General features: G+C 45.9%; 1 protein-coding gene across 3 annotated transcripts in view; it reads right to left on the bottom strand.

The window, feature by feature from the left end:
* Positions 1-18,602, bottom strand: part of cacna1g (calcium channel, voltage-dependent, T type, alpha 1G subunit) — a 303,314-nt gene that overhangs the window by 215,931 nt on the left and 68,781 nt on the right. For all 3 annotated transcript variants that reach the window (XM_072558229.1, XM_072558230.1, XM_072558231.1), the window contains exon 6: positions 2,297-2,389. In XM_072558229.1, the coding sequence (XP_072414330.1) occupies positions 2,297-2,389 (93 nt within the window). The remainder of the gene's footprint in view (positions 1-2,296; positions 2,390-18,602) is intronic.

The following is an 18,602-nucleotide window of genomic DNA, read 5'->3' as shown; positions in this document are numbered from 1 at the left end:
GCTTGGAGGACGAATAGCAATTAATAGGGAGTGTTAGTGGTAAACAATGGGTGGTGTGTAATAGCAGACTTTGTGAGTAACAAGGCCCTGGTGTATGAGGGTTGGGGTCAGGACATAGGAGAGCTTGAGCCCTAAAATTGTTGAACTTGATATTGAGTCCAGAAGGCTGCAAGTGGAAAATGAGGTGATGCTGAGCTTCGCTGAGATAGAGATGTTGACCAGGGAACAAGGTGGTGTGTTGAATTGACATTTTCCGAGCTACCATCAGATCTGAGGAAGGGTCACTCGACCCTGAAATGTTAACTGATTTCTCTCCACAGATGTTGCCAGACCTGCTGAGTAATTTCTGTTTTGGTTTCAAAAATTAATACATGGAGAAAATTTCATTGGGTGATGTTGTTATGAGCTCTGTGTGTCAATCGTTAAACTTAAATCAGATTGAGATCAATGCAGTAAAAAGGTAGTAATTACCTGGCTTAAAGTTCCACCTTTGTGAATATGTGAGGTAACAAATTAGCTATGATCTCACTGGTCTGTAGTAACTATGATTAGAGTCAAAGCCTTTTGTGTTTTAAAGTATGTGTCAAAAATGTTGAAAAGAAACCCTTGTTAACTTATGCCTGTTGTGCTAATTTAAATAATTCTAGGAATTTAGTGCTTTCCTTGTGTATAGTATCTTTAAGTTTAAAGTAGGGTTGGTCATTCTTGAGGACATCAATGAATTCTAATTCTGCTTCTGCGTCAGTCCGAATGCATCATATACACAAAATAATATATTCTGCATTAGCACAACTACAGAAGATATTGTTAATATGGGATGGCATCACCCAATAACTGAGTTGATGAGAATACACTAGGAGCCCTTGCAAACAAAGAAGTAGTATCAGAAAATCAAAACGTAGACCCCGAGAAAGCTTCAAGAAGAGTCCTTGGAATGAAAAACCCATTCTTCACCCTGTCCTCCAACAACACTACCCACACACAATACCTCTGTCCAGCAAAGGCCAAAGCAGCTCAACTGAAAGTTCTGATGCCCTTGCATAACATGAATGGTGAAGGTTCTAAGAGCAGCTGAAGGCATGTCCAGCTGCGATTGTTTAAGAAAGTGCATTAACAGGACCCACAAGGTTCAAGTAAACAGGTTAAGCTTCAAATGAGTGTTAGACACTGACTGACACCATGATCAACTTGCTTCAGTTACATGCTTGACAAAGCTGTTCTCTAACCTTCTCAAGCATGGTGGTCCACATAGGGCGCAATGAAAAATGGTTGAAAGAAGATTATTTTCAGCCTCTCTGGGTTCCCATAGTGCCTCAACCAGCAGGGCAAAGAGCCCAATTTTGCAACCCCTGCAAAAACCTGTCATGGCCCCTCTCCACTGGAACTGGAGTAGATATGGTCGTGTCATGGTGATCATCATAAACTCATGATTCAGAATCTTGGATTATTAATCCAAAGAATGCAAGTTTGAATCCTGCTGTAATTTGACAGAATAAAAGTGAGAATTTTATATTTGGTTTAAAAAGGATCTTGAAGTAAAAAGGCTGGGAAGTAAAAATCGCCATGAAACTATCAAACCATTGTAAACTGGTTTGCTCATATGGATATAGGGAACTGTTGCTCTAATTTAGCCTGGATTCAGTTGTGGCTAACTCTCACTGGTTTTTTGGAATGGCCTCACAGTCCACTCCATTGAAACATGGTGTTCTCAAGACAACAAGGACCAGATAGTCATAGTCATAGAGTCATAGAGATGTTCAGCATGGAAACAGACCTTTCGGTCTAATCTGTCCATGCTGACCAGATATCCTAACCCAATCTAGTCCCACCTGCCAGCACCCAGCCCATATCCCTCCAAACCCTTCCTTTTCATATACCCATCCAGATGTCTCTTAAATGTTGCAATTGTACCAGCCTCCACCACTTCCTCTGGCAGCTCATTCCAAACATGTACCACCCTCTGTGTGAAAAGGTTGCCCTGTAGGTCTCTTTTATGTCTTTCCCCTCTCACCCTAAACCTATGCCCTCTAGTTCTAGACTCCCTGACCCCAGGGAAAAGACTTTGTCTATTTACCCGATCCATGCCCCTCATAATTTTGTAAACCTCTATAACCTCAGCCTCCGACACACCAGGGAAAACAGACTTAGCCAGTTCAGCCTCTTCCTATAGCTCAAATCCTCCAACCCTGGCAACATCCTTGTAAATCTTTTCAGAATCCTTTCAAGTTTCACAACATCTTTCAAGTTGATGCCTACATGACCAGAGAGAGAAAAACATTTTGACCTGAATACTTACTATGATGAGAAGGATAAAGTAGATGAAATTGTAAAACGAATGAGCATCCATGACAAAATACATGATGTCAACCCATCCTTCCAAGGTTATAACCTGAGAAAAAAAATCAGATATTTCAGAAAGTCAGAGCTTGACATCAATCAAATCAAGCTGTTCTACTTCAACCGATCATTCTGCATTTTAACTTCAATAAAATCAAGACCTAATCAAGAAATAAAATTGCCCTTGCCCATTTTTGGATGGTTCTAGACTGTGTTTGATCCCAGACATTTGGTAATTGATGTCCTTGGCACAGGATATAAATCCACAAAAATTCAAAACTTTGACTAATAATCCAGTTAATGTGAGTTTAAATCCCAGAAGACTGTCAGACAGAACAAACTTTGGAGAATTTTACAATTGGTCCAGAAATGATCTGGAGATTAAAAACTGGGATTAGTAAAAGTCACCATAAGACTATCAGATTATCACAAAACCCCAACTGGTTCATACATGTGGATTAGGGAAGGATACCTGGCTCTCTAATCTGGTCTGGCTCCACAAAGATTTGCCTCATTTATGAAAGAAAGCTGATTGTTGTGGATTGGGAGGCAGGAAGTTAGAATTTGGTGTTTGTAACAACGAGGAGGAAAGCGTTGCGTGGTCCCTTTAAAAGGTAACGTGCTTTTTCTGTGCTTAGAGATTTAAAATGGATGTCTGTGAGCAGCAGCTTGAAAGTTTGCAAGTACACAGAGAGCCCAAACTGAAGCATTTGTACAGTTAGCAGGCCAATCAGCACCCTGTTTACCAAGACAACAGGCTTTTGAATTGAGCCAATCAATTTGAACCAGGTGCTTATACACCAAAAAATCTATTACATTTAAATCTGATGGTTTTGACAACATAGGACCAATCCTATTGTAGAAATATTAATATGTCATCAAGGATGTAAGAGCCCAGAGCAAGCTACCATCCACCACGAGCTAACAGCCTTTAGGTCTCAAGAGAGAATAGCTGGCTCTCACAGCCGCCTTATGTCTCAGACTAAGCACCATCTAAATAACACAACTAGTTAATATTCCTGACAGAAGATTTAATGGAGAAAGCACAGAACATTCTGGAAGACACAACCTGGCTATAATTTCGAGTGGAGAAAGTGAGGACTGCAGATGCTGGAGATCAGAGCTGAAAAATGTGTTGCTGGAAAAGCGTAGCAGGTCAGGCAGTATCCAAGGAGCAGGAGAATCGACATTTCGGGCATGAGCCCCTCTTCAGGAATGAGGAAAGTGTGTCCAGCAGGCTAAGATAAAAGGTAGGGAGGAGGGACTTGGGGGAGGGCCGTTGGAAATGCGATAGGTGGAAGGAAGTTAAGGTGAGGGTGATAGGCCGGAGTGGGGGTGGGGCCGGAGAGGTCAGGAAGAAGATTGCAGGTTAGGAAGGTGGTGCTGAGTTCGAGGGTTGGGACTGAGACAAGGTGGGGGGAGGGGAAATGAGGAAACTGGAGAAATCTGAGTTCCTCCCTTGTGGTTGGAGGGTTCCTAGGCGGAAGATGAGGCGCTCTTCCTCCAGCTGTCGTGTTGCTGTGGTCTGGCGATGGAGGAGTCCAAGGACCTTCATGTCCTTGGTGGAGTGAGGGGGGGGAGTTGAAGTGTTGAGCCACGGGGTGGTTGGGTTGGTTGGTCAGGGTGTCCCAGAGGTGTTCTCTGAAATGTTCCACAAGTAGGCGGCCTGTCTCCCCAATATAGAGGAGGCCATATCGGGTGTAACGGATGCAGTAAATGATGTGTGTGGAGGTGCAGGTGAATTTGTGGCGGATATGGAAGGATCCCTTGGGTCCTTGGAGGGAAGTAAGGGGGGAGGTGTGGGTGAAAGTTTTGCATTTCTTGCGGTTGCAGGGGAAGTTGCCGGGAGTGGAGGTTGGGTTGGTGGGGGGTGTGGACCTGATGAGGGAATCACAGAGGGTGTGGTCTTTTCGGAACACTGATAGGGGAGGGGAGGGAAATATATCCCTGGTGGTGGGGTCCATTTGGAGGTGGTGGAAATGACGACGTATATGGAGATTGGTGGGGTGGTAGGTGAGGACCAGTGGGGTTCTGTCCTGGTGGCGATTGGAGGGGCGGGGCTCAAGGGCGGAGGAGCAGGAAGTGGAGGAAATGCGGTGGAGGGCATCGTCGACCACGTCTGGGGGGAAATTGCGATCTTTGAAGAAGGAGGCTATCTGGGTTGTTCGGTATTGGAACTGATCCTCCTGGGAGCAGATGCAGCGGAGACGAAGGAATTGGGAATATGGGATGGCGTTTTTACAGGGGGCAGGGTGGGAGGAGGTGGAGTCTAGGTAGCTGTGGGAGTCGGTCGGTTTATAGTAAATGTCCGTGTTGGTTCGGTCGCCCGAGATAGAAATGGAGAGGTCTAGGAAGGGGAGGGAGGAGTCTGAGACGGTCCAGGTAAACTTGAGGTCGGGGTGGAATGTGTTGGTAAAGTGGATGAACTGTTCAACCTCCTCATGGGAGCACGAAGCAGCGCCGATACAGTCATCGATGTAGCGGAGGAAAAGGTGGGGGGTGGTGCCAGTGTAGCTGCGGAAGATGGACTGTCCCACATATCCTACGAAGAGGCAGGCATAGCTGGGGACCATGCGGGTGCCCATGGCTACCCCTTTGGTTTGGAGGAAGAGAGAGGATTGGAAAGAGAAGTTGTTCAGAGTGAGGACCAGTTCAGTCAGTCAAAGGAGGGTGTCAGTGGAAGGGTACTGGTTGGTACAGTGGGAAAGGAAGAAGCGGAGGGCTTTGAGTCCTTCATGATGGGGGGAGGGGGGGGTGGTGTGGAGGTGTACAGGGACTGGATGTCCATGGTGAAGATAAGGCGTTGGGGACCGGGGAAGCAAAAATCATGGAGGAGGTGGAGGGTGTGGGTGGTGTCCCAAACGTAGTTGGGGAGCTCTTGGACTAATGGGGACAGGACCGTGTCGAGGTATGCAGAGATGAGTTCGGTGGGGCAGGATCAGCGCAGCGCCCGCGGCAGCAACCGCTGCCACGAACCATGACCTCACGTCCGACCATGACCTCACTCTGACGACCCCTTCTCCCGCCTCCAATACACCCCATCCACCTGGACACCCCGTGCTGGCCTCTTACCTGCCCTCAATCTCTTCATAGCCAACTGCTGTCACGACATTAACTGCCTCAACCTCTCCACCCCTCTCACCCACTCCAACCTCTCACCCTTGGAATGTGCAGCCCTCCACTCCCTCCGTTCCAACCCCAACCTCACTATCAAACCGGCAGACAAGGGAGGCGCAGTAGTAGTTTGGCGCACCGACCTTTACATCACTGAGGCTAAATGCCAGCTCACGGACACCTTCTCCTACTGCCCCCTTGACCATGACCCCACCTCCCACCACCAAACCATCATCTCCCAGACCATCCATAGCCTAATCACCTCAGGGGATCTCCCATCCACCGCCTCCAACCTCATAGTCCCACAACCCCGCTCTGCCCATTTCTACCTCCTGCCCAAAATCCACAAACCTGACTGCCCCGGCCGACCCATTGTCTCAGCCTGCTCCTACCCCACCGAACGCATCTCTGCATTCCTCGACACGGTTATGTCCCCCTTAGTCCAAGAACTCCCCACCTATGTTCGGGACACCACCCACGCCCTCCACCTCCTCCATGATTTTCGCTTCCCCGGTCCCCAATGCCTTATCTTCATCATGGACATCCAGTCCCTGTACACCTCCATCCCCCATCATGAAGGCCTCAAAACCCTCCGCTTCTTCCTTTCCCGCCGTACCAACCAGTACCCTTCCACTGACACCCTCCTTTGACTGACTGAACTGGTCCTAACTCTAAACAACTTCTCTTTCCAATCCTCTCTCTTCCTCCAAACCAAAGGGGTAGCCATGGGCACCCGCATGGGCCCCAGCTATGCCTGCCTCTTCGTAAGATATGTGGAACAGTCCATCTTCTGCAGCTACACTGGCCCTACCTTTTCCTCCGCTACATCGATGACTGTATCGGCGCTGCTTCGTGCTCCCATGAGGAGGTTGAACAGTTCATCCACTTTACCAACACATTCCACCCCGACCTCAAGTTTACCTGGACCGTCTCAGACTCCTCCCTTCCCTTCCTAGACCTCTCCATTTCTATCTCGGGCGACCGAATCAACACGGACATTTACTATAAACCGACCGACTCCCACAGCTACCTAGACTCCACCTCCTCCCACCCTGCCCCCTGTAAAAACGCCATCCCATATTCCCAATTCCTTCGTCTCCGCCGCATCTGCTCCCAGGAGGACCAGTTCCAATACCGAACAACCCAGATGGCCTCCTTCTTCAAAGATCACAATTTTCCCCCAGACGTGATCGATGATGCTCTCCACCGCATCTCCTCCACTTCCCGCTCCTCTGCCTTTGAACCCAGCCCCTCCAATCACCACCAGAACAGAACCCCACTGGTCCTCACCTGCCACCCCACCAACCTCCAGATACATCGTATCATCCGTCGTCATTTCCACCACCTCCAAACGGACCCCACCACCAGGGATATATTTCCCTCCCCTCCCCTATCAGCATTCCGAAAAGACCACTCCCTCTGTGACTCCCTCGTCAAGTTCACGCCCCCCACCAACCCAACCACCACTCCCAGCACCTTCCCCTGCAACCGCAAGAAATGCAAAGCTTGTGCCCAGACCTCCCCCCTCACTTCCCTCCAAAGCCCCAAGGAATCCTTCCATATCTGTCACAAATTCACCTGTACCTCCACACACATCATTTACTGCATCCACTGCACCCGATATGGCCTCCTCTATATTGGGGAGACAGGCCGCCTACTTGCGGAACGCTTCAGAGAACACGTCTGGGACACCCTGACCAACCAACCCAACCACCCCGTGGCTCAACACTTCAACTCCCCCCCCCTCACTCCACCAAGGACATGCAGGTCCTTGGACTCCTCCATCGCCAGACCATAGCAACACGACGGCTGGAGGAAGAGCACCTCATTTTTCACCTAGGAACCCTCCAACCACAAGGGATGAACTCAGATTTCTCCAGTTTCCTCATTTCCCCTCCCCCCACCTTGTCTCAGTCCCAACCCTCGAACTCAGCACCACCTTCCTAATCTGAAATCTTCTTCCTGACCTCTCCGGCCCCACCCCCACTCCGACCTATCACCCTCACCTTAACCTCCTTCCACCTATCGCATTTCCAATGCCCCTCCTCTAAGTCCCCCCTCCCTACCTTTTATCTTAGCCTGCTGGACACACTTTCCTCATTCCTGAAGAGGGGCTCATGCCCGAAACGTTGATTCTCCTGCTCCTTGGATGATCTGCTGCGTTTTTCCAGCAACACATTCTCAGCTATAATTTCGAGAGACTAATTCTTTAGATGTGTAAATGGGAATTGTATTTATTGGAACAGCATACCATTAGAATCTTGCTTTATTCAGGATTAGTTAGCAGTTAGAAGGGATTTATGCTGTTTGTTAATAGTTTAGTTAAGTTGTTCACTGTCAGAGTTAGATAAACAAATTGTTACTTGTTGATTTTGTAGTGAGTGTCAGGGATTTATTTTATTTAACCACTAGAAGTTGCTGAAAAGTTATACCACTTTTCACACTCCTTTTACAGATTATAAGGCAAGGTGCTCCTCTTTGGATATTTCGGTTTTAGTTCTTTGGTTTAGCTTTAGTCAACCTCTGTTTTATAACACAAATTTTATAATTTATGCAGACACGTTAATAACAGATTGAGGCTACTAGACCACAGAAAATGACTATTATGACAAATGGAAAGTTGATTATTTTTATATCTGTAGATAGTTTTCATAATGACACACCAGTTGGATGCTTGTTGGACTGGAGGCCTGTGATAAGTGGAGTGCGTCAGGGGTTGGTCCAGGGCCTAACCAAAGTCCTGCACACCTCTATTAGAGGCTGCCTGCTCTAATAATACAGGCCTCGACTGATAAAGGCAAATGTCCTGTATGCCTTCTTCACGAGCCTATGAACCCGTCTTGTCAGATTCAGGGATCGGTGGACAAACACTTCAAGGTGTGCAGTGGAGATTCAGTGGGATGTTGCCTGGGATGGAGCATTTTAGTGAGGAAGAGAGGCTGGATAAGCTTGGGTTGTTTTCCTGTGAGCAGAAAAGGTTGAAGGAAACCTGATAGAGGTGTGTAAGATTATAAGGCGCATGACAGGGTGAATAGAAAGCAACTATTCCCCTCAGTTGAAGGATCCAATATCAAGGGCGCATAACTTTAAAGTGAAAAGCAGGAGGTTTAGAGGGGATTGAGATAAAGGTTTTGAACCAGATGGTGGTGGGAGTCTGGAAATATAGTGCCTGGAAAGGTAAGGGAGGCAGGAAACCTCACAACCTTTAAAAGTACTTGACAAACTTTCAAAATGTCATAACAATCAAGGCTATGGGCCTGGTGTGAGAAAGTGGGTCTAAGTTGGTAGTAGTACAGGCTTGATGAGCCAAAAGGCTTCTTCTGTACTGTATGGTTCTAGAAATCCATGATCCCTGTTTCTACTCCCTTGTCTTATTCCTTCTTCCAAAGTGCATCACCTCCCACTTTGTCAGGAATTGCATCTGAACAAAAAAAAACCAAAATAACAGCGGATGTCGAAATGCAAAAGAAAAACAGAAATTGCTGGACAAACTCAGCAGGTCTGGCAGCATCTGTGGAGACAAATCAGAGATAATGTTTCAGGTCCAGTGACCCTTCTTCAGAATTGACTGGAGCGAGGAAAAGGTTGGAATAAATGCTAAAAGAGAGATGGAGAAGGAGTAAATGATGGATAAAGATGGAGCCTAGGGAGAGTTAACAAAGGAATGGGTAAAGGTCAACCTGGTAGAACCAACTGCTGCTAATGGGGACCATTAATGGCTGAAAATTGCATGTGTGTGGTACCAGGCCATGTGATGTCAAGGCCTGGTGTGTGAGAATTAGGGTAAGAACATGGGTGAAGATGCCTACAGGCTTGAGCACTATGAACCTTGGAACAGACTCTTGAGGTTAGATTGCCGAGGCCTGTTCTGAGGTCAGCTCCACAATGACGGGGCTCCCACTTGCTGGCGTGCAAAGCTCTGCTTTCAGGAAAAGTAACTTGGAACAGGGAAAAGGAAGGAAAGCAATGGCCAAAAATAAAGACGTGCGAGCGAACAAGAGGAGTGTAGCTGTTGAACAGGGACAGATGTGTGCGGGAGTGAAGCCAGCTGAGTGTCTGGGAAGTCAGGCAACATCTGTCAGTTGAGAGGCATGGAGTTGGGGGGGGCGGGGGAGCGGTGGGGAAGGGGTGAGCTCAGAGGAGGCGTTGGGTTGTGTCTAACCGCACTGTAGCAGTGGCATGTCAGATTGGGAGCACGTGTTGCCTGGACTAGTAATGTCGGTTACAAAATACTTCTGTTGCACGAAACAGCACCGAACCATCTCTCCTGAAAAAACACATAGTGCTGTGTTGATGAAGGAGCAGGGGCTTGGGTTGGGGATGGGTGCGGGGACTGGTGGTGGTTGGGTGTGGAGTCAGAAAATGGTTCTCATTAACATCTGGAACTACTTATTAGCATACGACAGTGTGTTCGGAATCATTTCAAATGATTTTCAGGTCCTCTGTATCTCAGTGTTAACAGAAGGAAGGTTATAAATAAGAGAACTATTTATGGATGCAATTTATTTTCAGAAAGGGATTTCTTAGGCTGTAGCCAAATGATGAGGTGCCCGCTGGTGTGCCCTGGCACTGGTTAATGGGCGGAAGGTCAAAGGGAGAGCTCCATACATAATGGACCTGGAAATATATCACTATTCCTTCACTGTTGCTGGGTCAAAACCCTGGAACTCCATAGCACGCGGACTGCAGTGGTTCAAGAAGGCAGCTCACCAAGGGCAAATGGGACAGGCAATAATTGATGCCCACATCCCATGGATGAATATAAAATAGGGAAAGCTCCACACAAGAGCAGGCTTGTTGGACCTGCAGATAAGATTGTGGCATTGCTGCTCACGTATTGATGCCAAACTCAGATCTGTTTTCCCAGTGAACGGGAGTTGGTTAACACCAAGGTATAAAAGTGGCACTTTTTTTAGAATAGGAAGCTGCAGGAGAAAAGGGTGTGAAAGTAATTGCGGGTGATAGTGAATTGAGGGATTGCTGAGAGTGTTGGGTGGAGTCTAAACTGGTGACGCACTGACCTCCTATCTTTGCAATGCAGCCCAGTGTGTACGGTGGTGCAGTAAACTACAGGGGTCACAAAGCCCTCCCTACTGCTCAGACTGCACAGAGCTTCCAGTAAACATTGGGATTGGGAAGGTCTGCAGCAAAGAGTAGGGCTGCCAACTCCTCAGGATTGCCCTGTGTGCGGGAGTGAAGCCAGCTGAGTGTCTGGGAAGTCAGGCAACATCTGTCAGTTGAGAGGCATGGGGTTGGGGGGAGGGGGGAGCGGTGGGGAAGGGGTGAGCTCAGAGGAGGCGTTGGGTTGTGTCTAACCGCGCTGTAGCAGTGGCATGTCAGATTGGGAGCACGTGTTGCCTGGACCAGTAATGTCGGTTACAAAATACTTCTGTTGCACAAAACAGCACCGAGCCATCTCTCCTGAAAAAACACATAGTGCTGAGTTGATGAAGGAGCAGGGGCTTGGGTTGGGGATGGGTGCGGGGACTGGTGGTGGTGCTCCTCGATCAATTTCCAAGACAATGCTGTGTCCAACCATGGAGAAAAATCTCAGGGAAATGCTTTGTTTTGGAGGGGAGAGCATCAGTTTCTCAGAACATTTTTCTTTACCATTTACGAAACTATTAAAACTGTCAGGGTGGGAAAAGCCACTAGTTGATGGACATCCATCATCTAATTTGGTAATTATTTTGCTTTCTGATTGGTATAGATAAGCCAATGGCTGAAGTGTTGGGGGCAAGTCATATGATGAGCTCACCAAGAGAACATTGATTCACAGGTGTGACAGAGGACAGGCTATAAATATTTCCCATATCACAGCAGCTAAACAGTATGTTCCAGTAACTTCCATTTAATCCTCTGCCTCCCATAGTGTGGAGGATGTGTCTGAACATATTGGGAGATGACTGACTGGGTAGACAGTGCTTGGTTTCCTCATCTCTGCCTCTCCACCCATTAAAAGTCTCTGGTTGACAAAGGTCAAACAAGTGTAGCAATAACTACCTACTGCGATGCTCAGTGAGCTGTGCATGAACATTCTCACATGCATGGATTAACTTCCAATTCAAGCACGCCAGTTTGAGAGTTTGTTTCAGTTTTGCATGTTTTTCAATTAATCCATTTGAAAGAAGGAGAAAAAAAATAAACCCCAAGGATTAGTTCCGAAACATGTCAAGCATCATATCCAAAACTGAAAAGGCATTATATCAGAAAGCTTGGCGTGAGCTTCCCCCTCCCAGGATATGTAATAACGTCCTTGCAAGTTTTTTTTTTACTGGCTTACTGCCTTGTTCTGCCTTGAACACCATGCCCTGCGGTAAAAGCAAGATCCTAACCTCCTGTTTTATGCACTTAATCTTCATTCAGTTATTACTATGTAAAATATAAAAGATAAGCTGTTTATCAATTAATCCTCTTCAAGATAATTTGCAGGCAATAATTTTTGATCCTCAAGTGTTCCAGGCAGCTTTTTGCTAAGGGCTACACAGAGGAATTTGAAACTTTTTGTTCATCTCAGTTGAAAGTTACTGAGGTGATGTTGAAGGTTACTGAGTTACCTTGAGAATGTAGCACATAGAAGCTGATCATTGCTTCTGGCCAGAGCAAGTGGTGGATACCTGCATTTACGCTGCAAGCAAACCTACACCCACCTCCCTTTATCTGAACCTGACAGAATACCTTTCTACTCCTTTCTGCCTCGTGTTTATCCAGCTTTCTCTCAAACACGTCCATGCTCGTTACCTCAGCTGCTCCTCATTCAAGTTCCACATTCCCACCAATTATTCAGTAATCAAATTTCTCCTGGGTTCTCATTTGCATTTATTAGTGAGTGTCTTATATTTAGGAACTTGCCTTGTATATAATATATATCTAGCTTGGGACTCTCCAGCATGTAGAAATATTTTCTCATGTCTAGCTGACTGAACCATTTGATGACCTTCTGTTTACTCTTTAATTGATAGATCATGCCTAGTCTGTTCAGCCTTTCCTGATGAGTAAGTCTTTTTCAGCTCCTGTATGATCCTTGTCCACTTTCCCCAGTGTCTGTGCATCTGTGTCATAATACAGGGACCAGAAAAGTTCACAGGAATACTGCAGCAAATAACTCACTGCCTGACTCTCCAAAGCCATCTACAAAGCATAAGTCTGGAGTGTGACAGAATACTCCCTACCTGCCTGGATGGGTGCAGTTCCAACAGCACGCAAGAAGCTTGACATCATCCAGGACAAAGCATCCTGCATCATTGGCACCACATCCACAAGTATCCACTCCCTCCACCACTAATACTCTGTTGCAATAGTAATATTTATTCCTCACAAAATACACTATAGAAATTCACCAAAGATCTTTGGACAGCATGTTCCAAACTCATGGCCACTTCCTCCTCGAAGAAAAAAGGCAGCAGAAACATGGGAATACCACCCTCTGCAAGTTCCCCTCCAAGCCACTCACCATCCAGCCTTGGAAATATATCATTGTTCCTTCAGTATCAATTGGTCAAAAACCTGGAAATCCCTCTCTAATGGCATCGCAGGTCTATTTTTTTTTATTAGATTACTTACAGTGTGGAAACAGGCCCTTTGGCCCAACAAGTCCACACCGCCCCGCCGAAGCGTAACCCACCCATACCCCTACATCTACATCTACCCCTTACCTAACACTACGGGCAATTTAGCATGGCCAAATCACCTGGCCTGCACATCTTTTGGACTGTGGGAGGAAACCGGAGCACCCGGAGGAAACCCACGCAGACACGGGGAGAACGTGCAAACTCCACACAGTCAGTCGCCTGAGGTGGGAATTGAACCCGGGTCTCTGGCGCTGTGAGGCAGCAGTGCTAACCACTGTGCCACCGTGCCGCCCACCTACAGCACATGGACTGCAGCAGTTCAAGAAGGCAGCTCACCACCACCTTCTCAAGGGAAACTAGGTATTGGCCAATAAATGCTGGCCAGCCAGCATCTCAAGAGTGAATAAAAAAGAAAGTAGCAATATACGTGTGTGGTCTAACCAAATTTCCATACGGGTTGAATAAAACTGTGCTGCTTTTCAGTTCTACCTATCTAGAAATTAATTGCTTGTTTTTTTATTGCTGCTTTTCCAGCACCACCATTCGGGTTTGATGAGCAGCAATAACAATGCAGGGCCAGAAATAATTTCCCTGAATGACATAAAGCAACCTCTCACGTGTTAGACAGCAGACCCAGGATCACTGTGTACTGAGACAGCATCAAATGCAACACATTCTCCATGGCAACCAGCACCAAAATGTACAGTACAAAGAATTTATTTTCTTGTCACAGTTGAATCCTATGACAGCAGGTCAAGTTGTCATAAGGTAAACTGTTCCTTTTATTTAATTGTCCTCATTGAGACTGCTGGGCTCCAATGGAGGAATTCTGCTCTCTGAGTCACATCCATTCCTAACTTGAAGCTGACAGCCATCACTCACTCTGGTACATCTTGGCCAGGGCTGCCTGAATTGGAGAAGAAGTGACCCTGAAGGTGCCAGTCATTTGAGTGTCTCTGATAGGCCCACATGCAAACAATGGAAAAATATGTCCCATACAACTTCCTTTTCAAATATTACCCACCCTTTCTGTGGCGGGATATGTGAAGCCAGCATTGGACTGTCTAGTAGCCTCAGGACTCCCAATATCACAGTGCCAGCAAGTTGTCTTTGCTCCTAAAGGGCTGCCTCAGAAGAAGACTTTTGTTCCTGAACTATAAGAACTTAAGACGTAGAAGCAGAAATTAGGCCATTCAGCCCATCGAGTCTGCTCCGCCACTCAATCATGGCTGATAAGTTTCTCAATCCCATTCTCCCGCTTTCTCCCCATAACCTTTGAACCCCTTGATATTTAAGAACATATCTATCTCAGTCTTAAATATACTCAATGACCTGGCTTCCACAGTCTTCTGTGGCAATGAATTTCTTAAGATTCACCACTCTCTGATTGAAGAGGTTTCTCTTTATCTCAATTCTAAAAACGTCTTTCTTTTACTTTAAGGCTGTGCCTTTGGATCCTAGTCTCTCCTACCATTGGAAACATCTTCCCAATATCCACTCTGTTCAGGCCATTCAGTATTCTGTATGTTTCAATTATATTCCCCTCTCCTCCTTCTAACCTTGATCAAGTATAGATCCAGAATCCTCAAATGTTCCTCATATTTTCATTCCTGGGACTTTTTCATTCCTGGGACCATTCTCATGAGCCTTTTCAGATCACGCTGCAGGGCCAGTACATCTTTCCTGAGATATGGGGCCCAAAACTGAACACAGTTCTCTAAATGTGGTCTGACCAGAGTCTGAGAAAGCCTCAGAAGTGCATCCCTGCTTTTATACTAAGCCTTCTCAAAATAAATGCCATCACTGCATTTGCTTTCCTAACTACTGACTCAACCTGCAAGTTTATCTTGAGAGAATCCTGGACGAGAACTCCCAAATCTCTTTAAACTTCAGACTTCTGAATTTCTCACAATTCAGAAAATAGCCCATGCCTCTATTTTTCCGATGAAAGTGCATTACATCACGCTTTCCCACATTGTACTCCATCTGCTACTTCTTTGCCCACACTCCTAACCTGTCGAAATCCTTCTGCAGCCTCCCCGCCTCCTCATTGCTACCTGTCCCTCCACCCATCTTTGTATAGTCTGCAAACTTAGCCAGAATGCCCTCAGTTTCTTCATTTAGATCATTAATGTATAAAGTGAAAAGTTGTGGGCCCAACACTGACCCTTGCGGAACACCATTTGTCACCGGCTGCCATCCTGAGAGGGACCCCTTTATCCCCACTCTCTGCTTTCTGCCAGACAGCCAAGCTTCAATCCATGCTAGCACCTTGCCTTTGACACCATGGCCCTTATCTTACTCAGTAGCCTCCTGTGTGGCACCTTAACAAAGGCCTTCTTGAAGTCTGGGTAGATAACATCCATTGATTCTCCTTGGTCTAGCCTGCTCATTACCTCCTCAAAGAATTCTAGCAGATTTGTCAGGCATGATGTCCCCTTGATGAAACCATGTTGACTTTGCCCTATTTTACCATACACTTCCAAGTATTCAGAAATCTCATCCTTCACAATGGATTCCAGGGTCTTACCATGACCAAGGTTAGGCTAATCGGTCTATAATTTTCTGCCTTTTGCCTTACTCCATTTTAAACAGGGGTGTTAGGTTAGTGCTTTTCCAGTCCTCTGGGACACTCTCTGATTCTAGCGATTCGGAAAAGATCACCACTAGTGCCTCCACTTTCTCTTCAGCTATCTCCCTTTGAACTCTGGGGTGTAGTCCATCTGGTCCAGGTTATTTATCCACCTTCAGGCCATTCAGTTTTTCTAGCACCTTCACCTTGGTGATGGCCACCATACACAGCTCTGCCCTTTCACTCTCTTGAATTTTTGGGATATTACTCATGTCTTCCACGGTGAAGACTGACGCAAAGAAATTATTCAGTTCCTCAGTTGTTTTCTTGTTGCCCACTATTATCTCTCCAGTATCATTTTCCAATTTTGCCTCACTTTTGCCCTTTATATATCTAAAGAAACTCTTATAGTCTTTCTTTATATTACTGGTTGGCTATTTAATCTTCTCCCTCCTTATTTCTCTTCTTGTTGCCCTCTGTTAGTCTTTGTAAGCTTCCCAATTCTCTGGTTTCCTACTGTGTTTTACCACATTATATGTTTTCTCTTTTGCTTTTATGCTATCCCTAACTTCCCTACTCAGCCATGGCTGCCTCATCCTCCCTATACCGTGCTGCTTTTTCCTATGGATGAATCTCTGCTGTGTCTCCTGAATTACTCCCAGAAACTCTTGCCATTGCTGTTCCACTGTCTTTCCTGCTGGGCTCCTCTCCCAGTCAATTCTACCCAGCTCCTCTCTCATGCCTCTTAGTTGCCTTTATCCAGTTGTAATACAATTATCTCTGATTCTATATTCTCTCTCTCTCTCTCTCTCTCTCTCTCTCTCTCTCAAATTGGAGAGTAAATTCAATCATATTATGATCACTGCCTCCTAATGGTTCCTTCAACTTAAACTCCCTTATCAAGTCTGTCTCATGGCACAATACTAAATCCAGTATTGCCGGTTACCTAGTGGGCTCCACCACACGCTGCTCCAAAACGCCATCTCATAGACATTCCACAAATTCCTTTTCTTGTGAACCACTACGAACCTGATTTTCCCAGTCTACCTGCATATTGAAATCTCCCATGATCACTCTAACTTTGCCTTTCCTACACATCTTTTCTATCTCCTGGTGTGGCTTGTGCCCCAGCTCCTGACTAGTGTTTGTAGGCCTGTACATAACTCCAACTATGGTTTTTGTACCTTTGCGGTTCCTCAATCCTACTCACACAGATTCTACACCGTCTGACCCTACTTTGTTTTTTCAGTATTGATTGAATTTAATTTCTCACTAATAAAGCAACCACACCCCCGGCCGTCTTTTTGATAGGATGTATATCTTGAATATTCAGCTCTGGATCCTGATCCCCTTGTAGCCATGTCTCCGTGATGCCCACCACATCATACCTACCCATTTCAGTTGGCACCATAAGCTCCTTTACCTTTATTCCTTATAGTGCATGCATTCAGAGAACTCCTTCAGTCCTGTAATAACCGTCCCTCTTCTCATTGTTATTCATTTGCCCCATGTGCTTGAAGTTTGATGGCTAACCCTTTCCACACACTCTGTCCTATTTGTGTCTGTGCTGGAGATTTTAATAACCTCTCCTGAGTTCTGCATTCTTACCTCTTCCTTTAATTCAGGTTTTCTGATTTCCCCCATAACTGAATCCTCCCCTTTCTCTTTAATTTAAAGTCTTGTCTACAGCCCTAATTATGCAATTCACTGGGACTTTGGCCCCAGCATGGTTCAGATGAAGATCACCTGATCGGAACAGGTTCCTTCTTCCCCAGTACTGGTGCCAATGTCCCAGGTTCTGATCAGACTGTCCGTGAATGTTATGTTAGGGCTGCATGGTGGCACAATGGTTAGCACTGCTGTCTCAAAGCAGCAAGGACCTGGGTTCAATTGCGGCCTTGGGTGACTGTCTGTGTGGATTTTCCATATTCTCCCTGCATCTATGCAGATTTCCACTAGGTGATCTTCCCACCGTCCAAAGATGTGCAGGTTAAGTGGATTGGCTGTGCTAAAAAAAAATTGCCCTGTAGTGTCCAGAGAGATGCAGGTTAGGTGGATTAGCCATGGCCAATGTGAGGTTGGGGGCTGGGTGTGGGTGGGATGCTCTTTGGAGGGTCAGTGCAGTCTCAATGGGCTCTTTCTGCACTGTAGGAATTCTATGAACTTTAAATTGTCACACAAGAATCTAAAGAAATAAGAATGACTTTAAGATATCTCAGTGGATTTCACTTGCAGGTTGGAAATCGATCAGCACTCTTGGTACAGACTGAGAACAACCTGACAGCAGGGAAAAGGGCCTGTGTAATTTTGAGAACTATTGCAGTACATGGTCATTACTGAGAAAGTACTGTACTCTATTCAGAATCAAAGAGTGACTCAGAGTCAAATGCAACTAAACAAGTCGTCAGCATTCACTTCAAGCCATTTCCATTTCTCGAGGCAAAATAGTTCCCACTCATCTCTTGAGAATTTGCAGTTAATACTAATGCTTGTATTAATAAATGATGCTGCCCTTCATTGCTCGTGGATTTCAAAGAGCAAAATCTTGATTATCTTGCTCCAAAGCTACTCTCTGCAAAAAAAAGGTTCACTGATTCTCTTCACTGTAGCTGAGTCTGTTATGTATAGATACCATGCACTGAAGATTACTGCCTTCTGACACCTTGCACTAAAGATTAAAGTCCTCTATAAGACTATTGTCCAATCTCACCAAATTATCAGTAACTAAGGAGCCAAAAAGAGTGAGGAATTTGATGTAATTAACATCAGACAAGAAAAAGCATCAGAGAAACCCAACAGTCGAAAGACTGTCAAACTCCAGGACTTAATGGCTATCGCCTAAGGTCAGATAAAAGAGCTGAAGAGATTTTGGATGTAGTGGCTTCGATTTTCCAAAGTTTCTTAAATATTGGAAGGATTGAAAGGACAAGAGAAGAGAGGGAGTGGCGTTTTTGATTAGAGTTAATGTTACAGCTCTATTTAGGGAGAATATTTGTGGGAATAGTCCA

This window comes from Chiloscyllium punctatum, chromosome 39, assembly GCF_047496795.1.
Source record: "Chiloscyllium punctatum isolate Juve2018m chromosome 39, sChiPun1.3, whole genome shotgun sequence".
Lineage (NCBI taxonomy): Eukaryota > Metazoa > Chordata > Chondrichthyes > Orectolobiformes > Hemiscylliidae > Chiloscyllium > Chiloscyllium punctatum.
Note: the sequence above shows the minus strand (reverse complement) of the source record. Positions and strands in the feature narration are given on the sequence as shown.